Here is a 22,479-nt window from a genome sequence, read left to right on the forward strand (position 1 = left end):
CATTGGGCATCATGGCCATTGGGTTCTTCAAGTTCTCCGTTGTCTGATTCTTAGTTTGCCCAGGCTACCATGTCCCTCTGAGGGAGCCATCTCTGCCTCTGTTCCTCAGACCTGCTCAACCCCAGCCCCACTGCTACCATTTCACTCCTTACACAAGCTGCTCTGAGCTCTACTGGCTTGATCTGTACTTGACAGAGACACCAGAAACCTGTGTGGTCTTCTGCCTGCAAGGTGTTGCTGGATAGAGCTGAAGGGAAGAGGGATAAAGTCACAGCCCTGGCTCTGTGATGGTCTTAGGGACTTAAGACCAGCCCCACAATCCCCTAATTCATCCTTAGAGGATTTTCTGAAGGAAAATTTATTTATTTATGTTAAAGATTCACTGATGTTCTGTTTCAAAATGCACTAGAGAGATTGATTTTAAATTGCTTCTTTTACCGGTAGTCTTTTAAATTGCTTCTTTTACCGGTAGTCTATAATGTATTTAATTTAAGGTAAAATTGTCTCCCAAATGTTGTTCCTATTCTTTCCTTCCAACTTTTGTAACCCTTGGATCTTGTGCACCTCAACTCCCTGAGTCAGTTGGGGTGGACTCTGCCTGGGGAAGCTGCAGAGCGGAGGCATTGTCCACAAGATAGCACACAGTGGGGCCACCCTTTCCCTTCTGCCGGGAAAAATGAACTTAGACTCTGGACTCCTGAGCATCTCTTGGCTCTCCATTGGGACATCTTTTATGGCCTTTGATTGTGGCCTCTGGTCCGTAAAGTTAGGAGACCAACCAAACTCTGGGGACAGAGAACAAAGGACTCGTGTCTGTGAATATCTCAGCACTCCACTGGCCTCGAAAGAGGTTTGTAACTCTTGGGGCTGTGTGTCTGTGCGTCTGGGTTGTGCACATGGGCCTGTTACTGTATGGACTATGGAGGAGGCTGGGGAAGAAGCCAGGATTGATGAAGCAGGACTCTGAGGAGTCTTTTGCCCTGAATCTTTCTGAGAGGAAATGCGCAGCTAGAGTTACCCTAGGGCGAGCCTGTTTACTACTGTATTGAATTACCCAGAGGAGAAAGAGAAGGTGGTGACCCTCCAGCTATAGCATCTGGGCCTGTGGAAGAGCTGAGATGCCATCATGTGGTGCATGTGACGTGGAAGTTCGCCAACCAGGTCAGCCCATTGGTGACCTCACTTCGCTGCCTGCTCCCGGTGCTCCCCCCTCCCTCCAACTGGTGTCCTACGAGGCCTGTGACAGGCACTCCTTTGGAGCCCTGGCGTGTGCTGCCTCACGACGGCTCTGCCCCTGCATCCTTGTCTTTCTCTGTGGTGTCTGGCCCTGCATTCATTTCCTATTACTGCTGTAACAAATTACCGTAAGCTTAGTGGCCTAAAACTACACAGATGAGTCGCCTTGCAGTTCTAGAGGTCAGAAGTCCTAAACTCAAGGTGTCCAAGGCTGAGGCCCCACTGAAGGCTCTGGGGAGAACTGTTTCCTCACCTTTCCCAGCTTCTGTATTCTTAGGCTCGTGGCCCCTTTTGCATCTTCAAAGCCAGAAGCATATCTTTAAATCTCTCCTTCTCTCTCTTTTTTTCTTAATTGACATATATATAGTTAATTTACAGTATTGTGTTTCTGATATACAGCAAAGTGATTTAGTTACAGATTTTCTTCTTTAGATTCTTTTCCATTATAGTTTATTAAAAGATACTGAATGCAGTTCCTTGGACTATACAATAGGAACTTGTTTATTTTATATATAGTACTGTGTATCTGCTAATCCCAAATCCGAGTTTATCCCTCTCCCCACTTTCTCCTGTGATAACCATAAATTTGTTTTCTATAAAAATATGGAATATTTCATGCATTTGCTTGTCATCCTTGCACAGGAGCCATGCTCATCTTCTCTGGCCATTCCAATTTTAATGTGTGTGCTGCCAAAGTGAGCACTCAAGCCTTTCTCTGTCTCTGACTTCCGTTTTCCGTTATCACATCTCTTTTTGTAACTCTGAACTTCCTGTCTCCCTGTTATAAGGAGGCGGGGCCCCCTCAGATAATCCAGGATCATCTCCCCACCTGCAGATACTTAATCACATTTGTGAAATTCCTTTTGTAAGGCAACATTCACAAGATTAGAAAGTTGATACCTTTGAGGTAGTGTGTCTGCCCACCACAGGCCCAGTGAGTTCTGGTGTCTTGTCATGGAGAGAAGTGAACCAGAGGCTTCGTGACTCCCCAGGGATCAGAGTGTGAGCATCAGGGCTGGCCTGGGGTGAGGGGATCAGTGTGAGGATCAGGACTGGCCTGGGGTGAGGGATACCTTCTCTTAGGGAGCAGGAGCTTACCTACCCTCTTCACGGTGGACGTTCCAGATTGGCCCAGGTACTGTCGTGGGTCTGACAAGGCTTCTGCCTCTCCGCTGATCCTGCAGCTTTCCCAGGGCAGAAAGCATTGAGCCCCACTTTCCCACCTACATGGCAGTTACCAGGCCCTGGGTTTTGGGCAGGGTAAGAGATTACTGGGTTCTGAGTCCCCTCCTCCTGCCTGTCTCATTTTTTTGTCTCTCTCCCATTACCTTGACATTAAGGTTTTCGAACGGGGCAGATTAAGTAACCAACCCCTGACTTCAGCATCTTCTTGAAGTCTCATCTTCTTGATAACCTTTCACCGTGTCTTTTTTTTAAAAAGTCAGGAAACAAAAGAAAAAGAGAAGGTGCCCAAGAAATACAGAGAAATCTGGGATTCCATGGGGCCCTCTAGAGAAGCAGCAACCCTCCGCACAGTCAGATTACAATGCACAAGAGCCCATCTTATGTCTTCCTGTTTATTTTGTCCAGCTAGCCCCACATTATAAAAATTCTCTCTAATGCTAGGATCTTCCTCACTTATAAGAAGCATCTCTGGGTAATTCCTTGGCAGTCCAGTGGTTAGGACTCTGAGTTCTCATTTTCGAGGGTCTGGGTTTGATTCCTGATTGGGGGAAACTAAAATCCCACAAGCTGTGGGGCTTGGCCAAAAGAAAAAGGAAGCATCTCTGATTTCCTTGGGCTGACCTAGGGGCTCCATGTGGATGCCTGCCAAGCTTCTGTGAAGAGCTCTGTTGTCGTCGTATTGCTTTGTGATCTTTTAGCTCAGCCATCTCCCCTCTTACAGTGTGAACTTCCTAAAGAGAGGAAGGGACTTGTGTCTTATTTATAATTCCCCCCACCAGGGTATCTAGTAAGGTTCTTTGTAGATGATGGTTGGGTAGATGGATGGATGGATGGATGGAGACTCTCACATCTCAAGCTGCAATTTCCCCTCGTCCCCATCTACATGTGGCCTCCCTGAGGTCACTGTATCTCAAGCATGCAGAACTCAAGATCTGGCTGGGAAGAGAGTGGGGACATAGCCCTCAGCAACAGAAAGGGCTCTGGGTATAGACAGACAGAGACAGGATGCCTGAGGAAGGCAGGGTCTTGCCAAGTGTTGCCTTTCCTCACTGACCTTTCCTCTTGGGATGGAAGCTCAGATTTCAGCCTGCTGTGAGGGAGGCTAACCTGGGGTACCAGGAGACTGAAAGTACCTTCTCTCCCCTCAGTCACATGCTGTGATCGCCTGTAGGGCCAAGGGTCAGACAGGGTGGAGGGGGTGTGCAGCCATTGTCCAAGGAAATTAGTGTCACAGGCAGCCTATCTCCCCCACCCTATTCTCAAGATTTCTCTATTTTGTCTGAGTGAGTGAGTGAAGTCGCTCAGTTGTGTCTGACCATTTGCGACCCCATGGACTGTAGTCTACAAGGCTCCTCTGTCCATGGAATTTTCCAGGCAAGTGTACTGGAGGGGGTTGCCATTTCCTTCTCCAGAGGATCTTCCAGACCCAGGGATCAAACCTGGGTCTCCCGCATTGCAGGCAGACGCTTTACCGTCTGAGCCACCAGGGAAGTGACGTCGCTCAGTCGTGCCCGACTCTTTGCAACCCCATGGACTGTAGTTTACAAGACTCCTCTGTCCATGGAATTTTCCAGGCAAGAGTACTGAAGTGGGTTGCCATTTGCTTCTCCAGGGGATCTTCCTGACCCAGGGATCAAACCCAGGTCTCCCGCATTGCAGGCAGACGCTTTACCGTCTGAGCCACCAGGGAAGTCCCTATTATGTCTGAAAGATCCCTGAAAAGGCTAGAGGTTAAAGATTAGTTAAAGGCTGGGTTCTTGTGGGGGTAGGCTTAGGAAGGACAGAAGACACGCACAGTAAGTTAACTTGACAAATTGTCCTTTCCTTCAAACTTCTCGATGTCCCCAGGAACACTGTGAAGAAGCCTTTCTGGCTGCCCAGTTAAGCCGGCACGTGGGGAGGTGACCACATTTTGCCCTCTCCTCCCCTTGGCAAGGATGATCTCTGCATGATGACATCATGATCTGGTTCCTCATTCTGTAATCCTTACCTCTCCTGGAGTCAAGGGTTTTGTTTCCTAATCTTCCTTTCATACATCAGTCTCCTTTATCCTTTAGTCATTATTGTTTGTATCTGCTTGAACTCCAGGGGCCCAGGGGCCCAGCCTTGTACCTAGCGGCCTGTGGAGGAGTTGAGATTACAGGCCTAATTACTTGTTACCAGGCATGTGATCCTGAAATCCTTATTGAATTGAGCAAGATAATGTGTATGTATCAGGACATCTCAGCCCATCTGGAACATTTACAAAATGTTCTCCTAGTTTGGGCACATGAAATCCTTCCTCTGAAAACATGTTTTGATTCTCATATGACACCATCTTGGATAAAAGCTCCTCCACTAGGAATCAAGAGTTCCTGCCCTTGAAGTTATGCTTCCTGCTGCTGTTTTGATACTGTGAAACCAACTGAGAAGGTTCCTGGAGAGCTGGGGAGATCGGTGCCCACTGTAGAATGTGTAGACTGAGATGAGACTGGAGGATTGATGAAGTGTGGCATTTTCTTTATTCAAGTATTAAGTGTTTGTTGAGCACCTACTATATGCAGGCACCAATGATATGCCCTGGCTTCCCTGGTGTCTCAGTGGTAAAGAATCTGCCTGTTAACGCAGGAGACTTGGGTTTGATCCCTGGGTTGGGAAGATCCCCTGGAGAAGGAAATGGCAACCCACTCCAGTATTCTTGCCTAGAGAATCCCACAGACAGGAGCCTGGCAGGCTACAATCTATTGGGGTCGAAAAAGAGTCGGACACGACTTAGCGATTAAACAACATGACAAATGATATGCCCTGGGGTTAAAAATATGAAAAAGTCATAGTCCTGCCCTTCTACAAGGAGACACAGAAAAAAAAAGAGACAACTGTAATACAAAGAAATAAGTGCCAGCCTTATTAACAAAGTGGTCTGGGGGTAGAAAGGAGGAGTGAACTTTGTTCCTTGTCTACAAAATGCAGCTGATACATCTTACCTGGCAGGCACCTTGTTAGGAATAAATAAAATAATAGACTCACGGTGCGGGTGACATTTGAGCTGGATCCTGAAAGATGAGGAGGTTCCCAGGTAGAAACAGCACAGGGAGGGAGGTTACAGATGGATAATCATGTCAGGTCCTTACCCCGAGGAGATGTTCTCAGAATCAAGTAAGGTTGGAAAATACTTGGAAAGTAAAAGGACAGTTTCAGGAGAAGGTGTTGATAGAACTTGGTCAGCTGTTCAAGTAAAATCAGAGGCCTGATTAGAGGCTTGAGGAGACAGAGTCTCACTACATGTATGGTTTGTGCCCTGGAAGGTTGAGGGCACATCCTGGTGTCTGTTTCAGGGGCAGGGGAAACAAGGGGATTTTAATTTTTTTCTCATATTCTCAAGTACTTCATAACCATCAGGAAGCTGGGTTACACAGCCCCTGTGCTCCCCTAAGTTGCTTAGGGAGTGATGCAGTAAAACCATCCTATCACTTAGCTTTTGAGCTCTCGGCCAGCCCTTGGAGGGTCCATGTTGCTAGTGTTTCTATGGGATCCTTGTGACTCCTAGCCCCCCATGCCACCGAAGAAGATATGGGGATGGTGGCAAATAAACATGAAAACATGCTCAATAGCATTAGTCTCTAGGGGAATGCAAATCAAAACCTCAATGAAATGTCACTACACACTCTTTAGAAATGGTCAGACTTTTGAAGCTGACAATACCAAATGCTGCCAAGGATGTATCAAACTGATATAACCACTTTGGAAAACAGTTTGGTTATTTCATATAAAGTCAAACTACATTCACCATATGACCCAAAATCCCATCCCTGGAAATTTACTTAAAAGAAATGAAAACTCCCCTCAAAGACCTCTATGAAAAAAAAAAAAAAGACCTCTATGATCCACTCAAAAACTTCTATGCAGGTGCTTATAGCAGCTTTATTTATAATAGCCCCAAACTGGGAGGCACCCAAATGTCCATTGCCTATTGAATAGAACACTAATACATTCATGTAATGGAATGTTGCTTGACAATAGAAAGGGACTATTAATAAACACAGCAACATGCATGGACCTCAGAACCACCATTTTAAGAGAAATAAGCCAGACACAAAAGGCTGCATATTGTATGATTCCATTTATGTGACATTGTGGAAAAGGCGAAACTTTCGGGACAGAAATTAAATTGGTGGTTTCCAGAGGTAAGGGAAAGGGGCTGACCTCAAAGGAGCACAATATAAAAAAGGACTTTTAGGGGTGTTGGAAATATTCTATACAGAGGGTGTCGAAGTGACTAAACAACTGAATACATTTGTCAAATCTCATCAAACTGTACACTTAAAAAAATGAACTTTACTAAATGTAAACCAGAACTTGAAAAAGCTGAGTAACAAAAGATTCCTCTATACTTTGTTACCCTAAAATCAGGTTCAGGAAGACGACATCCAGGATTCTACCAGCTGCTTAGGGCTCCTCTTGAGCACACAATATCTTGAGCCCACATTCATGCCCGGATGAGAGGCTGATTTTTTCCCCAAAGTCAGTGCCCACACTTCCACGCTCACTTCTGACTTCTAAGCCTGAGCAGGACGTGTTCTGACCAAGCTCTAATTTGTGGCACGCAGTCTCCACTTGGAACCCCACCTACTAACCCCACCAGAGTTTCAGATGCTGGTGATGAGCCTGTGGCATTTTTGGCTCACCTATTACAGTCTCATCATCAGGACTGAGGAAGGTTGCTGCTTCTGTCCAGACGGATCCGGTAGTCTCCTCATGGCCCTGAGGATATGTTTGGGGGTCTGTCATTGCAGTGCTCCTCACATGGGTCAACTGCTCCAGTGTGCGGTGGGCCACCCGGGTTCAAGACATCTTCACAGCTGGCAAGCTCCTGGCCCTGGGCCTGATCATCATCATGGGAGTTGTACAGATCTGCAAAGGTGGGTATCATCAGAACGTGCCAACCCTTGCATGTACACACCCCCTCGCACTGTCTTTGGATGTGTGCACAACCTGAGATGTCCCGATTCTATCCTTTTCGTATGTGTTATTACTATTTATTCATTTGGCTGTGCCAAGTCTTAGTTGTGGCATGTGGGATCTAGTTTTCCCAGAGCAGGGATTGAACTGGGGCCCGCTGCGTTGGGAGCCTTAACTCCCAATGCAACTAGGGAAGTCCTTGAATGACTTCTCTTATTCACTTGCTTGACAAAGGGGACAAGAAACCAATTTCCCCAGGATGGTTGGGAGCTGAACACCCCCTGGGGTGCCAAATTCTCTCCTCCCTTGCTGACCTCATGGTTCTAGCACAGGCAGATGAAGATTCCATATTTCTAAACACTGCTGTTTGTCCCAGCTCCAGGAAGGCTCTTTGTATCTTATAGTTTATCTTGTCGGTATCTTAAAATGGGAGACAGAGGAGATTTTTACACATTTCAGAAATTGCTCAGCTCCACACGAGAGAGCTCTACATTCCTGGGGCCCCTGCCAACATTCCCCATTGGATTGGCCCTTTCCAAGCCCAAGTCTGTATTTGGTTTCCATGGTTCCCATGGCAGCACTAGCCTTTGCCTAGTGTCACTACCTCCTAGAGAAAGTCAGATGACAAACAGGGGGATCTCCCACCTGCCCACAAGCCCTGGAGGTGGTATGGTGTGTCTGGATTTTGATTCCAGGAAAACAGAGTTAAGGTTCAGCTCTATAATGGGCCTAATTATTTTCATCCTTTGGATTCATTTCTTTAGCAGGTGGTATTATTTTCAAGAGTAGAGACTTAAAGAAATCGCTGGGCTGTCTTTTCAAAGATATTAGGCTCTCCTAATCTGGTCTCACTGCCTTCTCCCAGTCACTCTCATCTCATTATTTCCTGTCTAAATGCTTGATTATGGGTGAAGATATAAAGTATGGTCAGCTACTCTGTATCTCACTACAGTCTTAGTCAGCAGCCTTTCCTGAGGACCCCCTGTGTACAGGATACTGTGCTGAGGGCTAAGAAGGCAATTGGAAAGCTGTCCACTGAAGATTCCCCGTCTTCAGGAGATCTATTCCATGAAAAGATAGACCAAACACACACCCTAGGAAGAGACAGGAGGATATTGACAAAGAAAGCACAGCAAGCTTGAGCTAATAGCATCACAGAAGCTTATGTTGGAGTGTCCGTTGTTCTTGCTGCTTCTCCATGAAAATGTACAAACTTGAATATGAGGGAGGGTAGTCAGAAGACTACCAGTGACTCCACTCCTGCATCTCTGAGTCCTAGTGAGCCAACTCCATTTACCCTGCCCTACCCAGTAACCTCTCCCAGGCTTTCCTTCCAAGGAACTTTGCCTTTTGAAAAAGGAACACTCAGAGCTGTGCTTTGGACCTGAGCCCCTATTTGGACTCATCATTATCATGTTCTGGGGGGTCCTGAACTTCTCGGCCCACTTTTGGCCCCTCTTCACCAATATGTGGGGTTCATTGGAGATCAGGGACCTGGGGCTGCCGGGCTCTGACATGTGTCTCTCTGAGCAGCCTCCTGTCCGTGTGTCCACAGGACAGTACTTCTGGCTGGAGCCAAAGAATGCATTTGATAATTTCCAAGAACCTGACATCGGCCTCATCGCACTGGCTTTCCTTCAGGGCTCCTTTGCCTATGGAGGCTGGAACTTTCTAAATTACGTGACTGAGGAGCTTGTCGATCCCTACAAGTGAGTTACAACAGCTCTCCCCCTCCCCCTTCAATATCCAAGGCACCTGCCACTGGAAAGAGGGAGCCAGGTGCCTAGTGCCCACTTCTCCCGATAGCCCCCTTCTGACCATGACCTGGAGAAATGGTTCATTTTGAACCATTCAAAATGGTTCAGCCTGAAGAAATGGTTCATTTTCCAGGAACTTAGACCATTTGTCACTCACCCTGCAGGAGAAAAACAATCCAGTGACTACCCTGGAGCAGATTACAAGCTGAAAGTGATGCTGAGATAACCCCACTGCCTTAGAGAATGAAATATGCCCTGAGAGAATTCCAGGCATCTTACTCACCTGTCTTGCAACAGACAGGTCTTTGTCTTGAGGTGTAGGAATTATGGGGGGTGGGGGGAGTGCATTGTGGAGATAAACAGTGTGGAGTGTATTTCCAGCCTAAGCTGTCTTATTTCCTTTCAACTGTCCTCCCCACATAGAGACAAAATCCACCCTCCAAGTAGAGGGAACATCACAGAAGTCTGCAAGTTCAGCTTCCTGCAGAGAGAGAGAAGGCACTCCCCAGACCCCCTGACTAGGCAGGTGGTCCCAGGTGCCAGCCCTGCCCCCTCTCACCCCTTCTCCCTCTACAGGAACCTTCCCAGGGCCATCTTCATCTCCATCCCACTGGTCACATTTGTGTATGTCTTTGCCAATGTGGCTTACGTCACTGCAATGTCCCCCCAGGAGCTGCTGGCATCAAATGCAGTCGCTGTGGTAAGAAATTAAACTCGAGGAGGGATAAATTAGGAATAGGGACTAACAGAGATGCACTACTATATTTAAAACAGTTAAAGAATAAGGACCTACTGTATAGCACAGGGAAATATATTCAATATCATGTACTAACCTATAATGGAAAAGAATTTGAAAAGGAAGCTACATATATATATAATTTATATATATATATATCACTGAGTTGCTTTGCCTGAAACAGTAAGTCAACTATACTTCAACTTAAAAAAAGGATAGAAATCAAACTTACATGCCCTCAAAACTAACACCACATTGTAAATCAACTGTACTCCAATAAAAATTTAAAAGCAAAAACTCTCATATGCCCTCAAATCAGGAACGGTGACATAGCTTCACTGGTTTAGTCCCACTCACTTTCCCCTGATCCATGACTTTGTGGGTTTGGCAGTCTCAAGTCCTCAGGGCAGAAGCCACATCTTCAGGTGTCCAGGAACAATCAAAATATTTACTATCTGCCCCTTGACAGACAAGTTTGCCAACCCCTGATCTGTGGTGGTAGTTTAGTCACCAAGTCGTGTCTGACCCTTTCAATCCTATGGACAGCAGCCCACCAGGCTCCCCTGTCCACGGGACTTCCTAGATAAGAACACAGGAATGGGTTGATTGAACCAGCATCTCCTGAGTCTCTTTGGCAAGCCGATTCTTTACCACTGAGCCACCTGGGAAGAGCTAACTCCTGACCGAGGGCACTTTAAACTGTATATGCGATGATTGTATAAAGGAGATGGGTTCCTCCTCAGAAAGTCACCATCTTGCACAACACATGCCATTTCCCTCTGCCTCTATAACCACACCTGGACAACCTGACTCCTTCCCTCATCAGGGAAAAAGCGTGTGCAGCTTGTGTTCTTTGGGGAAAGAGATCTCGCAGGTCCAAGGCATTGTGGTCCTTGTTACCTGGGAGAGACCTGGGAACCACGTGGTTCCCTCATGTGGCTTCACCTGGACCACAGCCCCACCCCGCCACTGTTACCACATGTCTCATCTCTGAAGACCATAAAGAAAGAGGCCCTGCACTGTCCGTTCACAGGCATCCAACCCTCCCCAACAAGACAGCTCTTCTAAACAACGCCTCCCCCAAAAGTGCTATAAGTTACATATAAATGCAAATGCTGTAACTCAGGTATGTCCCTGGCTCAGAGAAGGTGGAAAAAGCTGCTGCCCAACATTTTATATCCTTTCAAGACATGAAGACTAGTGTATAGCTTCACCACCTTTTCTTTCTTAGCCTACATAGTGGTTTGTTCTTATCATACCACCCCCTGTCCGATATCTTCTCTTTCTGTGAATTAAGATTTATTTCTGTTTTACAGATGGAAAAGCTGAGGCTCAAAAATTAAGAACTTTGCTCAAGATCTCATAGCTCCTAAATGCTAGGCTATGATTTGAACCCCAGCCCGCCTGACTCACTAGTGTACCTTGTACGCGAGGCCTGGACTCACACAGCTGGCTTCCGGTCCTCACCCTCCACTTTCTGGGTGTGTGATCTTAGGCAAACTACTTAGTTGCTTTGTGCCTCAGTTTCCTTATCCATACAGCAAGGATAACAAATGTTTATTATTTTTATCACCACCACACACAGTCTTGTTCATTATTCGTCCCAAACATTACTGACTCCTCACTGTGTAGTCATCACCAAGGGAACTGGGGGTGCACGAGGGGCCAGGATACGGACTCCGTTGTCCCTCCTTCCCAGGACTTTAACCCGAGAGACTCAGCAGGGGTGGGTTTGGGAGGGAGCCTTCTCAGCAGTGACATGCATGTGGAAGGTTGTGAGCTCTACTTATCCTCTTGCTTTCCCTCTCAGACTTTTGGAGAGAAACTCTTGGGGGTCATGGCCTGGATCATGCCTATTTCTGTTGCCCTGTCTACATTTGGAGGAGTCAATGGGTCCCTCTTCACCTCCTCCCGGTGAGTGCCTTCCAGGCCCTTCCAGGGCCAGGGACCCCTCTGCTGTGCATATTGCTGTGTATTTGTGGGGGGCTTGTCTCCATCAACGGGGCTCTGTGTGGGCGCCTGGCGGAGGAGCCTGTGCTGCTCATGTGGTGACGCACGACATGTGTGGCTTTACATGTGGTGGCAAGAAGCACCAACCTTCCCACCTCATGTCCAGAGGAGCAGAGGGCTGAGGAGGCCCGGGCTGTGTGCTTGGCAGCAGGACAGCGTCTTGCCTGCAGCCTCGGAGTCCCTTTTCCACTTGCCTAGAAACAGGCCATGCTGGCTGGAAAGGAACCCCACTCTGAAAGGGACCAGGAGGGACCCATGCCCAGGACCTCTGGGCTGACCTCCCGTGAAAGTCCTAGATCCAGATTGCAGGTGAAACTGGCTCATCTCTGAGTGCCCTGAGGGTGCAGGCTCCTCCCTGTTGAACAGACAGGCAGTTGTGGGAGGCCCTTTTGTGGCCACCATGAGACTCAGGTAGGGGTGTGAAGTGAGACAACTGGGGAAGAACGAAAGGGAAACATTTGTCCAAAGCCATATCTCTCACCCCAAACTCTCAGGGAAGCCCAAGGTGTGAGTGGACCCAGGAGTCCCCAGCCCCCGCCTCTGCACACCCGGACATCTGGCCCCCTCTTTGATGTCTCGTCTTGTCTCCAGAATGGGTGGTTGAGCCCAGCAGATAATGGATGATTTCCATTGCTGTGGCTCAGAGGGTCCTCCCAGGGTTCTTAGGAAGCCCCCCCTCCCCCAAGGACATAGTCCTCACAAGCAGTGAGCCCCTGAGTTCAACTGCTTCCCAAGCCACCAGTCACAATAGGGCAGAGTTCCCATGAAATGACAAACAAGTGTCATGTTTTCAGGACAGGGAAGGGAAGAGGGCAGGGCAGGGAAGAGGGAGTGTGGGTGTTCCCTGCACCCCAGGACCCTCCAACACTCACCCACAGCAACCTCATATGCGTGTTACACAGGAGCAGTGGCCACCTGGAGGCCCCAGCCGAGGGCGAGCGGTGGAAGATCAGTGACCCATGAGGCTCTCTGGGATCTACTGGAGCAGAGTGACTGGCTCCAGTTGCTTTAGAGTGGGGTTTGTCCCTCGGGCAGGCTGAGCAGCGGTCTGCGTGCATGTAGTCCGGCTGTGTGTGCATGCGGAGGCGGTGGCCCGGTGCGCTCAGCCTTGGAGTCAGAGGCACAGCTCACCCAGCAGGCCTCCTCAGCTCATCCTTCCAGTTCCTTCCCCCACTCCCTCCTTCTCTCTCTTATTCCTTTGTGTTTGGGGGAAGGGAGAGGATGATTCTTCCTGAGGAGTGGGTGTGTGTATGCGTGTGTCATGCTTAATGTCCTGTCTGCTCCATGGTTGGCTCGCCGGGCAACGATTGTCTCTTGTGAACTTGACTTGCCAGTGCTGTTGGACCTGTCAACTCCCTTGGTCCCGGCTGCATGTGGAGGAGAAAGATGAACGTGGGACCCTGGTTATGTGCATGGTGAGGCCCACAGAGCGCCTGGGGCCCTGCTGGGTGCATGAGGCTGCCCTGCAGAGGCGATGCCATGTAGCTGCATGAAACTGAAATGGGCGAGGTTACTGATGGTGGCAACGATGGTGTGCATATGGGTACTTGGGGCCATAATCAACCCTCACACTCCTCAGGAGCTGCTGCTGATAGCCCCACTCTCCCCCATACCCAAATGACAAAGTGACAGTTCTCTCCAGACCACCCAGCGTGCTGACTCTGTGCCATTCTGTCCCCGCCATCACATCCCCTTCCTCTCACCCCTTAGCTGATCCTTTCCCTCCAAAATCATAGAAAAAAGAAAAAGTGGTCTAATTTCTGCTAATATGTAAATAACTCCTAACAGCTTACAGTATTCTCTTTTTTCTTGGGAGAGGAAAGAGGAAGAAGGGCTGCTCTTTACGTTAAAATTTCTCTCTCTCTTTTTATCCTGGCTGTGCTGGGTCTTGCTGCATCGAACAGGCTTCTCTAGCTGTGTGTGGGCTTGGTTGCCCCACAGCATGTGGGATCTTAATTCCCCAACCAGGGATCAAACCTGTGTTCCCTGCATTGGAAGGCAGATTCTTAACCACTGGACCACCAAGGAACTCCCTAAAATCTCTCTTTTAAAAAATAATTTGTAAACATCAATATCCAAGTCATGATACTATAGTATAGTTTTGTAGTATATTACCAATGGGAGAGTTTTGGGTGAAGTCTACGTAAGGTCACATTATTTCTTACAACTGCATATGAGTCTACAAGTATCTCAGACAGAAAAATTATCATTATTTTAAACTTAAAAAATAATTTTGGGCGAGTTTCTTGGAAGTTAAGTGGTTAGAACTCCATGCTTTCATTGCCAAGGGCCCAATGTTCAATCTCAGTCAAGGAACTAAGAGCCTATAAACTATGGTACAGTGCAGAAAAAAAAAAAGTTTGAGTTTCTTGTCTATTTTTTTTCAATCTTTTTTCTTTTACAATATCTTTGTATGTACTCCTTTTACTAACTGTATGCATTTCTTTAGGATGGTTTTTTGGGATTAGAATAAGTAGCTTAAGGATATAAATTTTCAGGTATAATTTACATACCAGATCATAAGTGCTCAGACTGATGAGTTTTGACGATTGTAGACAACCATATAACTACCACCCAAAACACGATGATATAGATCATTTCCACATATCCCCCCCGTCAAGTTCTCATGTGTCCCTTCCTCATCCAAATCCATTCCCCAACCCCCACAAGGGCAACTACTTCTTGACCGGGATATATGTTTTCATGCACAGTTTATTCCCCATGCCCCAAAGAACCTATATCCTCTGAGGGGGGGAGGTACATTTTTTAAGGGATTAAGGCATTAAGCAAAGGAGAGGGGCTACTCCTACAGCTCTCCAAGCTTTGTGAGAGACTCTCAGAGTAACAGTACGTCATCAGGAACCCCAGACCACATTCAAGGTCTCCACACCCCTGAATCCATCCACATATCCACTGACTGCCTCTGGTTTGCCTGCACCTGCATTTGTGAACGTGGGTCCTTTGACTAGTGGGCTGGAAGGTGTGCACGAGAAGTACCTGGCTGGAGTGGAGATGCTCCTGTATGGGCAGAGGTGGACATGGAAGAGGGAGCTGGGCTAGGAAGGGAGCCTTGGATGGTCCAGGCTGACCTGCTTTTCTCTCTGCCAGGCTGTTCTTTGCCGGAGCCAGGGAGGGCCACCTTCCCAGCGTGTTGGCCATGATCCACGTGAAGCGCTGCACCCCCATCCCAGCCTTGCTCTTCACAGTAAGGGTCCCTCCCTCTGCCAGCCCTATACACACCCTCCCCCTTTGTGCTATTTTGAACTGGGAGTTCATACTTCCCACATGTGCCGCTATTACCCTTGTCCTCCTAGGTTTCTTGGGGCCTCTGATAATCTAGCAAATGGTATACATCGGCCTGATTAATATCAAGAGATATAGCAAGGAAGGAGCCTAAGTCCTGAAATGCCTTAAGGCTCCCAGGCTGGCTCATCTCATTCTTCCATCCTTTTGAGTCAGACTGAAGGAGCTGCTTCCAGATTCTACAAGCTCACAAAGAAGCTTTTTTCCTTGGCTCCTCCTGCCCCTGTGACCCACAGGGTTGCAGCTTTGGGCCTGTGCTCCTGGCTGATCACAGCACACTCCCACCCTTCCCCATCGACCTTCTTGCCCGAGGAGGTTCTGCCAGTCTCTGGGGAAACACCACTGAAATAAATCTGGTGTTCACCAAATCTGGTGTCACACCAAATAAGAAAAATCAGAAGGGAAGACTGGTAAACTGAAAGTGGAGAAAAGGAAACAAGGGGGTTATCTGGTAAATGGAGGTGGAATTAATTACACCAGAGTAGAATCATTTATATAGAGCATACAGAAGGAGAAAGACTTATCCCCAGTGAGTCTTTGGTTTTTTGTTTTTCCTTCTGGATCCCAACTGAAATATCAAAAATGACTTTGGTCTAACAGAGAAGCAGTTAGATCAGAGAGCAGAACTCTCAAGAGTCAAGGGCATTCACTGTACATTAGGGGAAATTTCAGAACGTTCCGGTACAGGAAGAAGGTCGTCTTGATTGGTCAGTGGTGAAAGGCAGCTGGAGAAGGCTCAGTGCTCCCAGTAAGCCACAAGCTTTTTTTTAAGTTTGTGCCATTGGTGCAGGCTAATGATGGCAATTCACTCCAGTATTCTTGCCTGGAAAATTCCACGGACAGAGGAACCTGGTAGGTTACAGTCCATGGAGTCGCAAAGAGTCGGACATGACTGAGCGACTTCACTTTCTTTCTTTTCTTTATGACTACAAGGCAACTACAGTAAGAATCTGGCTTTTTCATCCCTTAAATTCTTCTTATTTTCACCATCAGATCTTACAGGAGAACTGAGCCTTCTATTGGCCTTAACAAATTAGCAGAGAGAAAGAATATGCTTCTGAGAGATCCCCTGAGATAATTTTGAAGTTGGGAAGTGAACTCTGTCAAGAAAACTTCAGAAGGATGTTATGAGGGTTACATGAGTTAATATTTGCAGAATGCTAAAACTAGAGCCTGACACTTAGGAAGTGCTATATAACTGTTTATGACATTAAAAAAAAAAAAAAAAGGACGGAAGAAAAATAAATTAGATGACTCAACCAGGAAAAGAGGATGAGGGCAAGAATAAACCTTAATCTGCAGTTAACAGTCTTCCCTAAGGGATAAAAGACAAAATTAGCTTGAGCTTCAACTAAGGAAGAAATATAAATGAGCCCAGAGTGGCATAGAGCTGCGTGCCACCAGCATTGCCAGTCCAGGTGTATACAGCCAGCATCTGCTCTGAGTGGTTAGTGCCCATGTTGTACCTGTGGTTAAATGTTTAGATTATCGCTCCTGCAGTAAGAAAGAACTTCCTGATGATGAAGCTGTTAGCAATGACCTGGGTTTCTAGGAGAAGCTATAAAGTCTCCATTTTGAGAGATCCCACTGTGGAATGGCATTGTCTGCCTAGAGGCAGGGGAGCAGCCTGCCACCAGTAAACAGCTTATCTGTGGTCTCCCAGTGCCTTTCTGATTACTGATGAGCTTCTTCCACGCCCCCCAGTGCATCTCCACCCTGCTGATGCTTGTCACCAGCGACATATACACGCTCATCAACTACGTGGGCTTCATCAACTACCTCTTCTATGGCGTCACGGTTGCCGGACAGATAGTTCTTCGCTGGAAGAAGCCGGACATCAATCGCCCCATTAAGGTGCTAGAACCTCCCTGTGGGGCCCCCTCCCCCTCCTCCACTGCTTCTAGCTGAGCTCAGATTCTTTTAAATCACCTTGTTCTCACTGCTGCCCAAGCCTCATCATCTCCACGATGGTGGGAGACCCTTTGGGAAGCAAAGGCCGTGTGTAAAGGGGGCAGCCATTTCCATTCTCCATGGGACCAGAGCAAACTGCAGCTAGAGGAATAGGTTCCATGACCTGAAAACTTCCATCATGTCACTATTTCCATCGTGTCATTCCTTTGTTTCCTATGGCTCTAAATCTTTAAAAAGTCAACTGACTTTTCCTGGACCTTCTAATCTGACTAGTCTCCACCTTGTCTCTCCACGTAACTGGCTTCACTCATTCAGTCTTTCCATCTCATCCCAGAATGAATTTCCTTCTCCCATCTGCCTCTCCAAATTTTAACCTTTTTCCATCTCAAGAACCTCTCTTTCTTGAAGTTTCCCAGTCCACTTCAGTACTCCATGATCCTCCCTTTTTAGACTACTATAGCTGTAGGATGCCTGGTAAATCTCTTGACTTACAAGAAATAATTTTGTGATAGGAATAAATGGGATTGCTCAGAACAACATATGCTAGAGTGCTATAGGTTCTCCTGCAAATTAGAAGAAGAGGGTATATCCCTGAGCTATTTGAACAATACTGTTCTGGAAATGAACTTCCCTGGTGGCTCAGGCAGTAAAAAATCTCCCCGTAATGCGGGAGATCCAGGTTTAATCCCTGGGTCAAGAGGATCCCTTGGAGGAGTGCACATCAACCCACTCCAGTATTCTTCCCTGGAGAATCCCATGGACCGAGGAGCCTGGCGGGCTACCCCATAGTCCATGGGGTCACAAACAGTCAGACACAACTGAGGGACTAACACACGTTCTGGAAACGCAGGGAGACTAGATGCTCTTCACATCTCTGTTTTCCATTGCCACTCTCCTGCCATGCTTAGAAAGTGTGCTAGAGGGAAAAGGAAGCAGAATAATGCCATCTCCTTACCACTTGCATACCCTCCGAGAGGAGAGGACAAGGAGGAGAAAGGCAGTAAGTCTAGAACCTTGAGGAAGACTATGGGGGACTTCCCACCTGTGGTCAACAAGAGGATGTTGGTCCTGTAAAGTTTGCTCCTTCCTGAACTAAACAAGGCCCCGGGCTGCCTCATACCACACTAGCTTTCTTGATTTCTTGGGTCTTAGGTTTATCTGCTCAAATGGCTTAAGGTTTATCTTTCAAATTGCTTAAAAGAAATTGGAACTGACTCTGGTGAGAGGAGGGACACTTCCCATACCCTGCCAGCTGGGAGAGGGTAGGGGTCTGGTTGACAGGAAGTTTCCTTCTTGCCCTCATTCATTTCTTCTGCTCTCCTTCACCTTCAACCCTCAGCAGACATAGAGCAATATACCAGCAAGCTCGTCAACCCCCACGGGCTTCTCTGACTGCTGCAGGCATGCAGCTGCATGAAGAAGCTTTATTTGATCCCTCCTGGGACGACAGTGAGAATTGTCCCCTCCCTAGGCCCCCACACTCCTCTTACTGTCCCACTGCCCACGTTCACTAACATCTCTCGACATAACACTTGCTCTGTCAAGGCTCAGGGTCGGGGAGCCACAGAACTGAGTGAAGCCCAGTTTTGCCCTCCAAATGCTTCCCTTTGGGAAGAAGAGGGAAGATGTTCTGATCTTGGGGGCCACAGGGTCCACACAGGTAACAGCAACTCTGATCCACAGGTCAGCCTGCTGTTCCCCATCATCTACTTGCTGTTCTGGGCTTTCCTGCTGGTCTTCAGCCTGTGGTCAGAGCCCGTGGTGTGTGGCATCGGCCTGGCCATCATGGTGACAGGGGTGCCGGTCTACTTCCTGGGTATTTACTGGCAGCACAAGCCCAGGTGTTTCAATAAGTTCATTGGTGAGTTGCTGAACATTATGGGCAGCCAGAGGGCCCCTGGTCTGGAGTCGAGTGGTCACTGGTCTGGCTAGAGAGCCCCACCAGGAGCAGGAGGCTGTCTACAGAACACTGGAGAAAGGGTCGCCACAGGAAAGGTCTCTGCTCAGAGACCTCTGAGGAGAGGAGAACTCTGGGCATTTCCACGCAGACCTTAGGCCTGCCAGAGTGTGGCCATCCTGGAGAGGCTGCCATGGGCTGGGTGGAGACCCCAGAATTGGTGGTCAGTGAGCCTGGGGCCTTGATGAGGAGGAGCAGCCAGCAAATAGGTGTCCCAGAAATGGAGGAGGCAGTCAAGGCGGCCATCTCCTGGAGAGAGAGTCTCCTAGAGGAGCCTAGCTGAGGCCAGATGCTGAGGCAGGAGAGCGGGAAGGGCCTTGGCCTGGTTGGTTGGCTTGGTGGGATGCTCAGCACTGACTTGCCTTCTGTGTGGCCTCCTCCTACAGAGCTGCTGACCCTGGTGAGTCAGAAGATGTGTGTAGTTGTGTACCCCAAGGAGGCCGAGGACCTGAAGATGAAGGATAGGAACCAGGATGTGGAGCAGCAGCAGCCCATCTGCCAGCCCCCTGCCTCCAAGGACAAGGACGCAGTGGGGCCCTGAGGACCACCCTCCCCTCTCAGCTGCCTCCTTCCTCCTCTCCCTTTCTGCCCTCTGCCCAGGTCCCCCAAACACACACACTCGCTCACAAACTCACATGCACCTCTGCCTCTGTCAAGCAGGCATAAGACCTGGGTATGGGTGGTGAGAAACTATAAACAAAGATACTGACATTTGTACCCAAAGATCTAGCCTCCTCTTACCCCCAAGGCCTGTATCTAAAGCCACCTCTCCCTTCCTGGACTGCCCCCCTCCCCTGAGCTGCCCAAGCTCCAGCTGTTAGAGGAGCTGCCAGGGGTGCCCTCCACAGCCCTCCCTCTGGGGTCCACATCCTCAGTCGCTTCCTCAGGAACCTGACTTCAGTACTGCCTTCCCTCCCCATTCCTGAGCCCAAGGGAGGCCTCAGCTCCAAGAGAAGTGGCAGCAACTGTGAGTCACTTGGGAGGGACAGATTCAACCAAATCTGTCACCATGAAAGGTCAGCTGGAGAGACCCAAGGCCCCCTCCCTTCACTAGGGACCCAAGAAATCAGAGGTGATGCTTCCCTCTGCCCCACGGCTCCCGGCCACCCTGGCCTGGGCCCCCTGTGCAAAGTGAGGCTCCTCCGGACAGCACGTCCCCACTGAACTGAGGACCAATGGGCTGGAGAACTGCCTTCTCCCCCTCCCCCAGCCAGGCCTGTGGAACAGATTGGGAAAGGCTCAGATTGCAGAAACCCAGCCCTGCCTCTGCCCCTGTATCCTCCCTCCAACTTGGTGCCAAAGCTTCCTGAACCCAGAAAGTTGCTTATTATCAATGTAGTGGACATTTCTCTCCTAATCACAAAGCAGCTCCAGTCCTCTTCCCTCCCACCTCCACGGGAAGAAGCCCACCACCCTGTGACCCGCCGCAACAATGCCCCCACACAGCCCCAGGCAGCCAGCAATGCCAGCACCCCCATCCTGCCCTTTGGCACCCCGATCCTGCCCTTTTCCTCTTCTCTGGACCTTAGCTTCAGCACTGATGGTGTGAAGGCTCCCGAAGCCCTTCATGCCTAAAGTTGAGCCAAATCAGCCTTAAGTCACCTCCCATCCAAGAACTGGAACCTAAAAATACCCCTGCTTCTAGCCCTCCAGTCAGACCTGGTATGACAAGCCTTCCCAGGGAGAGAGCTTTCCCCATCTCCCCAGAGGTGCCTAGCCCATCATGTAGAAAACTGGGGAGAAAGTATATTCTGAAGGCCAGTTCCTCCCCCACCTCAGATCATCCGTCCCTCCTCCTGCTGCCATCAAGGTCCTGTCTGGACAACCTCCAGGTCAGGATGAGAGGGCCATCGCAAAATGTCACTGTGGAGGGCTCGGAAAAGCCCTTTCTCTGTGGTTTGCGGACTTGGAGCTATCCTGTCCTGCAGGCAGGGCTGCCATTCCCCATGCTCCAGAGAAGGTACTGTTTGCCCGGCCAGGGACCTTGGAGCCTCCCTCCCTCATCTGTTGTGCTAAGGACTGGGATTCTTTTATCCCAGGCAGAAGTCCCCCTCCCCCCAACTCCCCATACTGTTTGCTGCAACTGGAATACCTGGGGAGCCCTTCTGGCCTAATTGGCCTCTGGCTCCTCACCCGGCCTGCCTGAGCCTGCATCAGTGAGATACAGGTTTGCTCCAAGTTGTGGTCCCTTCTGAGTGGACTCCAGGTGGACTGTGGCTGGCCTCTGGAGGGTCAGGGGACCATCCTCTTGTTCCCTCTTGTCATTCCTCCAACCTCCTCCAATTATTGTTTTTTTTCTTTATTTTTGTAAAGTGGATGCCTTACTTTTTGGATAAATATTTTTGAAGCTGGCATTTCTATTTCTTTGGGATTTTTAAGTTTTTGGGGTTTTTTCTCCCCTTCAGGGAGGGTTTTAGTTGTACCTGGATAATAGTCTTCTGTCTTTGCGTTTGTTTAGGTTTTAGAATTTTGTTTTGTGAGGGTTTTTTGTTTTCTTTTTTGTTGATGTAATAAAATTTTAAATGGAAATGAAGTTGGTGGTGTTGATAATCCAATGACCTTCCAAGACAGTGGCCAGGCACTTCCTGTCTGTCAGGAGGGAGGTCTTTGTTTACCAGGTTCCTCCCAGGATGGCATTCCTAAAGGCCTTGCATTCCATAGCTTTGATGTGTCCTGGGGCCCAGTGCTGGCACATTCAAACAGCTCCCTCTCATTTTGAACCAAAAACTCCATACTTGCGTGAAGTCTGAGTATGATTGCTCCTACTGATGTATTGTGCTGCTCATGCGTGCCAAGTCACTTCAGTCGTCTCTGACTTTTTGCAACCCCATGAACTGTAGCCTTTGAGGCTCCTCTGTCCATGGGGTCCTCCAGGCAAGAATACTGGAATGGGTTGCCATGCCCACCTGCAGGGGATCTTCCTGACCCAGAGATGGAAACCACGTCTGTTAAATCTCTTGCACTGGCAGGCAGGTTCTTTACCACTAGCACCACCCGGGAAGCCCGTATTGTGCTGACAGCCAGCAAACTATCTGGGAAGAAAAACCTCATCCCTACCCAACGTGGAAACGTGGGCGAGGGACAGACAGCGCCAAGCTGAGTGGAGGGAGGTAGAGGCAGGGGTGGTCCCCTAAGGCCCAGTCAGCAAAGGGAAAAGCATCAGAAAGGAACAGTCTCAGCCTGTGGAGAAACACCCCCCAGTGGTGGATGCCAGAGGTCTGATGGGAGGGACTGGGAGGTGAGGTGGGGTCCACTCAGCCACACAGGTAGAAGAGGAGGACTGAGGGACCAGGAAAGAGGAGGAAGCAGTCGAGGTAAGGACAAGAACCTGCTGGTGCTCCGGGTTAATCTCTGGAGGAAGCTGACAGGATTAGATCCGGTCCCTCCTCTGCGGGCAGCCCTCCCGCAGCCTGTCCTGAGACCATCATTCCAGAGCTGGCTCTGAT

The 22,479-nt window shown here is 48.7% G+C and overlaps 1 protein-coding gene and 1 non-coding gene across 2 annotated transcripts in view; one reads left to right on the forward strand and one right to left on the reverse strand.

The window, feature by feature from the left end:
• The window catches only part of SLC7A8 (solute carrier family 7 member 8), a 52,856-nt gene extending 31,290 nt beyond the window's left edge, over positions 1–21,566 (forward strand). The window contains exons 5-12 of the mRNA XM_052647134.1: positions 7,194–7,319; positions 8,915–9,068; positions 9,693–9,816; positions 11,663–11,766; positions 14,971–15,067; positions 16,870–17,019; positions 18,760–18,937; positions 19,420–21,566. Coding sequence (XP_052503094.1) covers positions 7,194–7,319; positions 8,915–9,068; positions 9,693–9,816; positions 11,663–11,766; positions 14,971–15,067; positions 16,870–17,019; positions 18,760–18,937; positions 19,420–19,574 — 1,088 coding nt within the window. The 3' untranslated portion in view covers positions 19,575–21,566. The remainder of the gene's footprint in view (positions 1–7,193; positions 7,320–8,914; positions 9,069–9,692; positions 9,817–11,662; positions 11,767–14,970; positions 15,068–16,869; positions 17,020–18,759; positions 18,938–19,419) is intronic.
• Positions 1,834–1,939, reverse strand: LOC128054951 (U6 spliceosomal RNA). Its single transcript, XR_008200088.1, has one exon. It is a non-coding gene; the product is annotated as a U6 spliceosomal RNA (small nuclear RNA).
• Positions 21,567–22,479: the final 913 nt, after the last annotated feature.

Source organism: Budorcas taxicolor, chromosome 10 (genome assembly GCF_023091745.1).
Source record: "Budorcas taxicolor isolate Tak-1 chromosome 10, Takin1.1, whole genome shotgun sequence".
In the NCBI taxonomy this organism is placed as follows: domain Eukaryota; kingdom Metazoa; phylum Chordata; class Mammalia; order Artiodactyla; family Bovidae; genus Budorcas; species Budorcas taxicolor.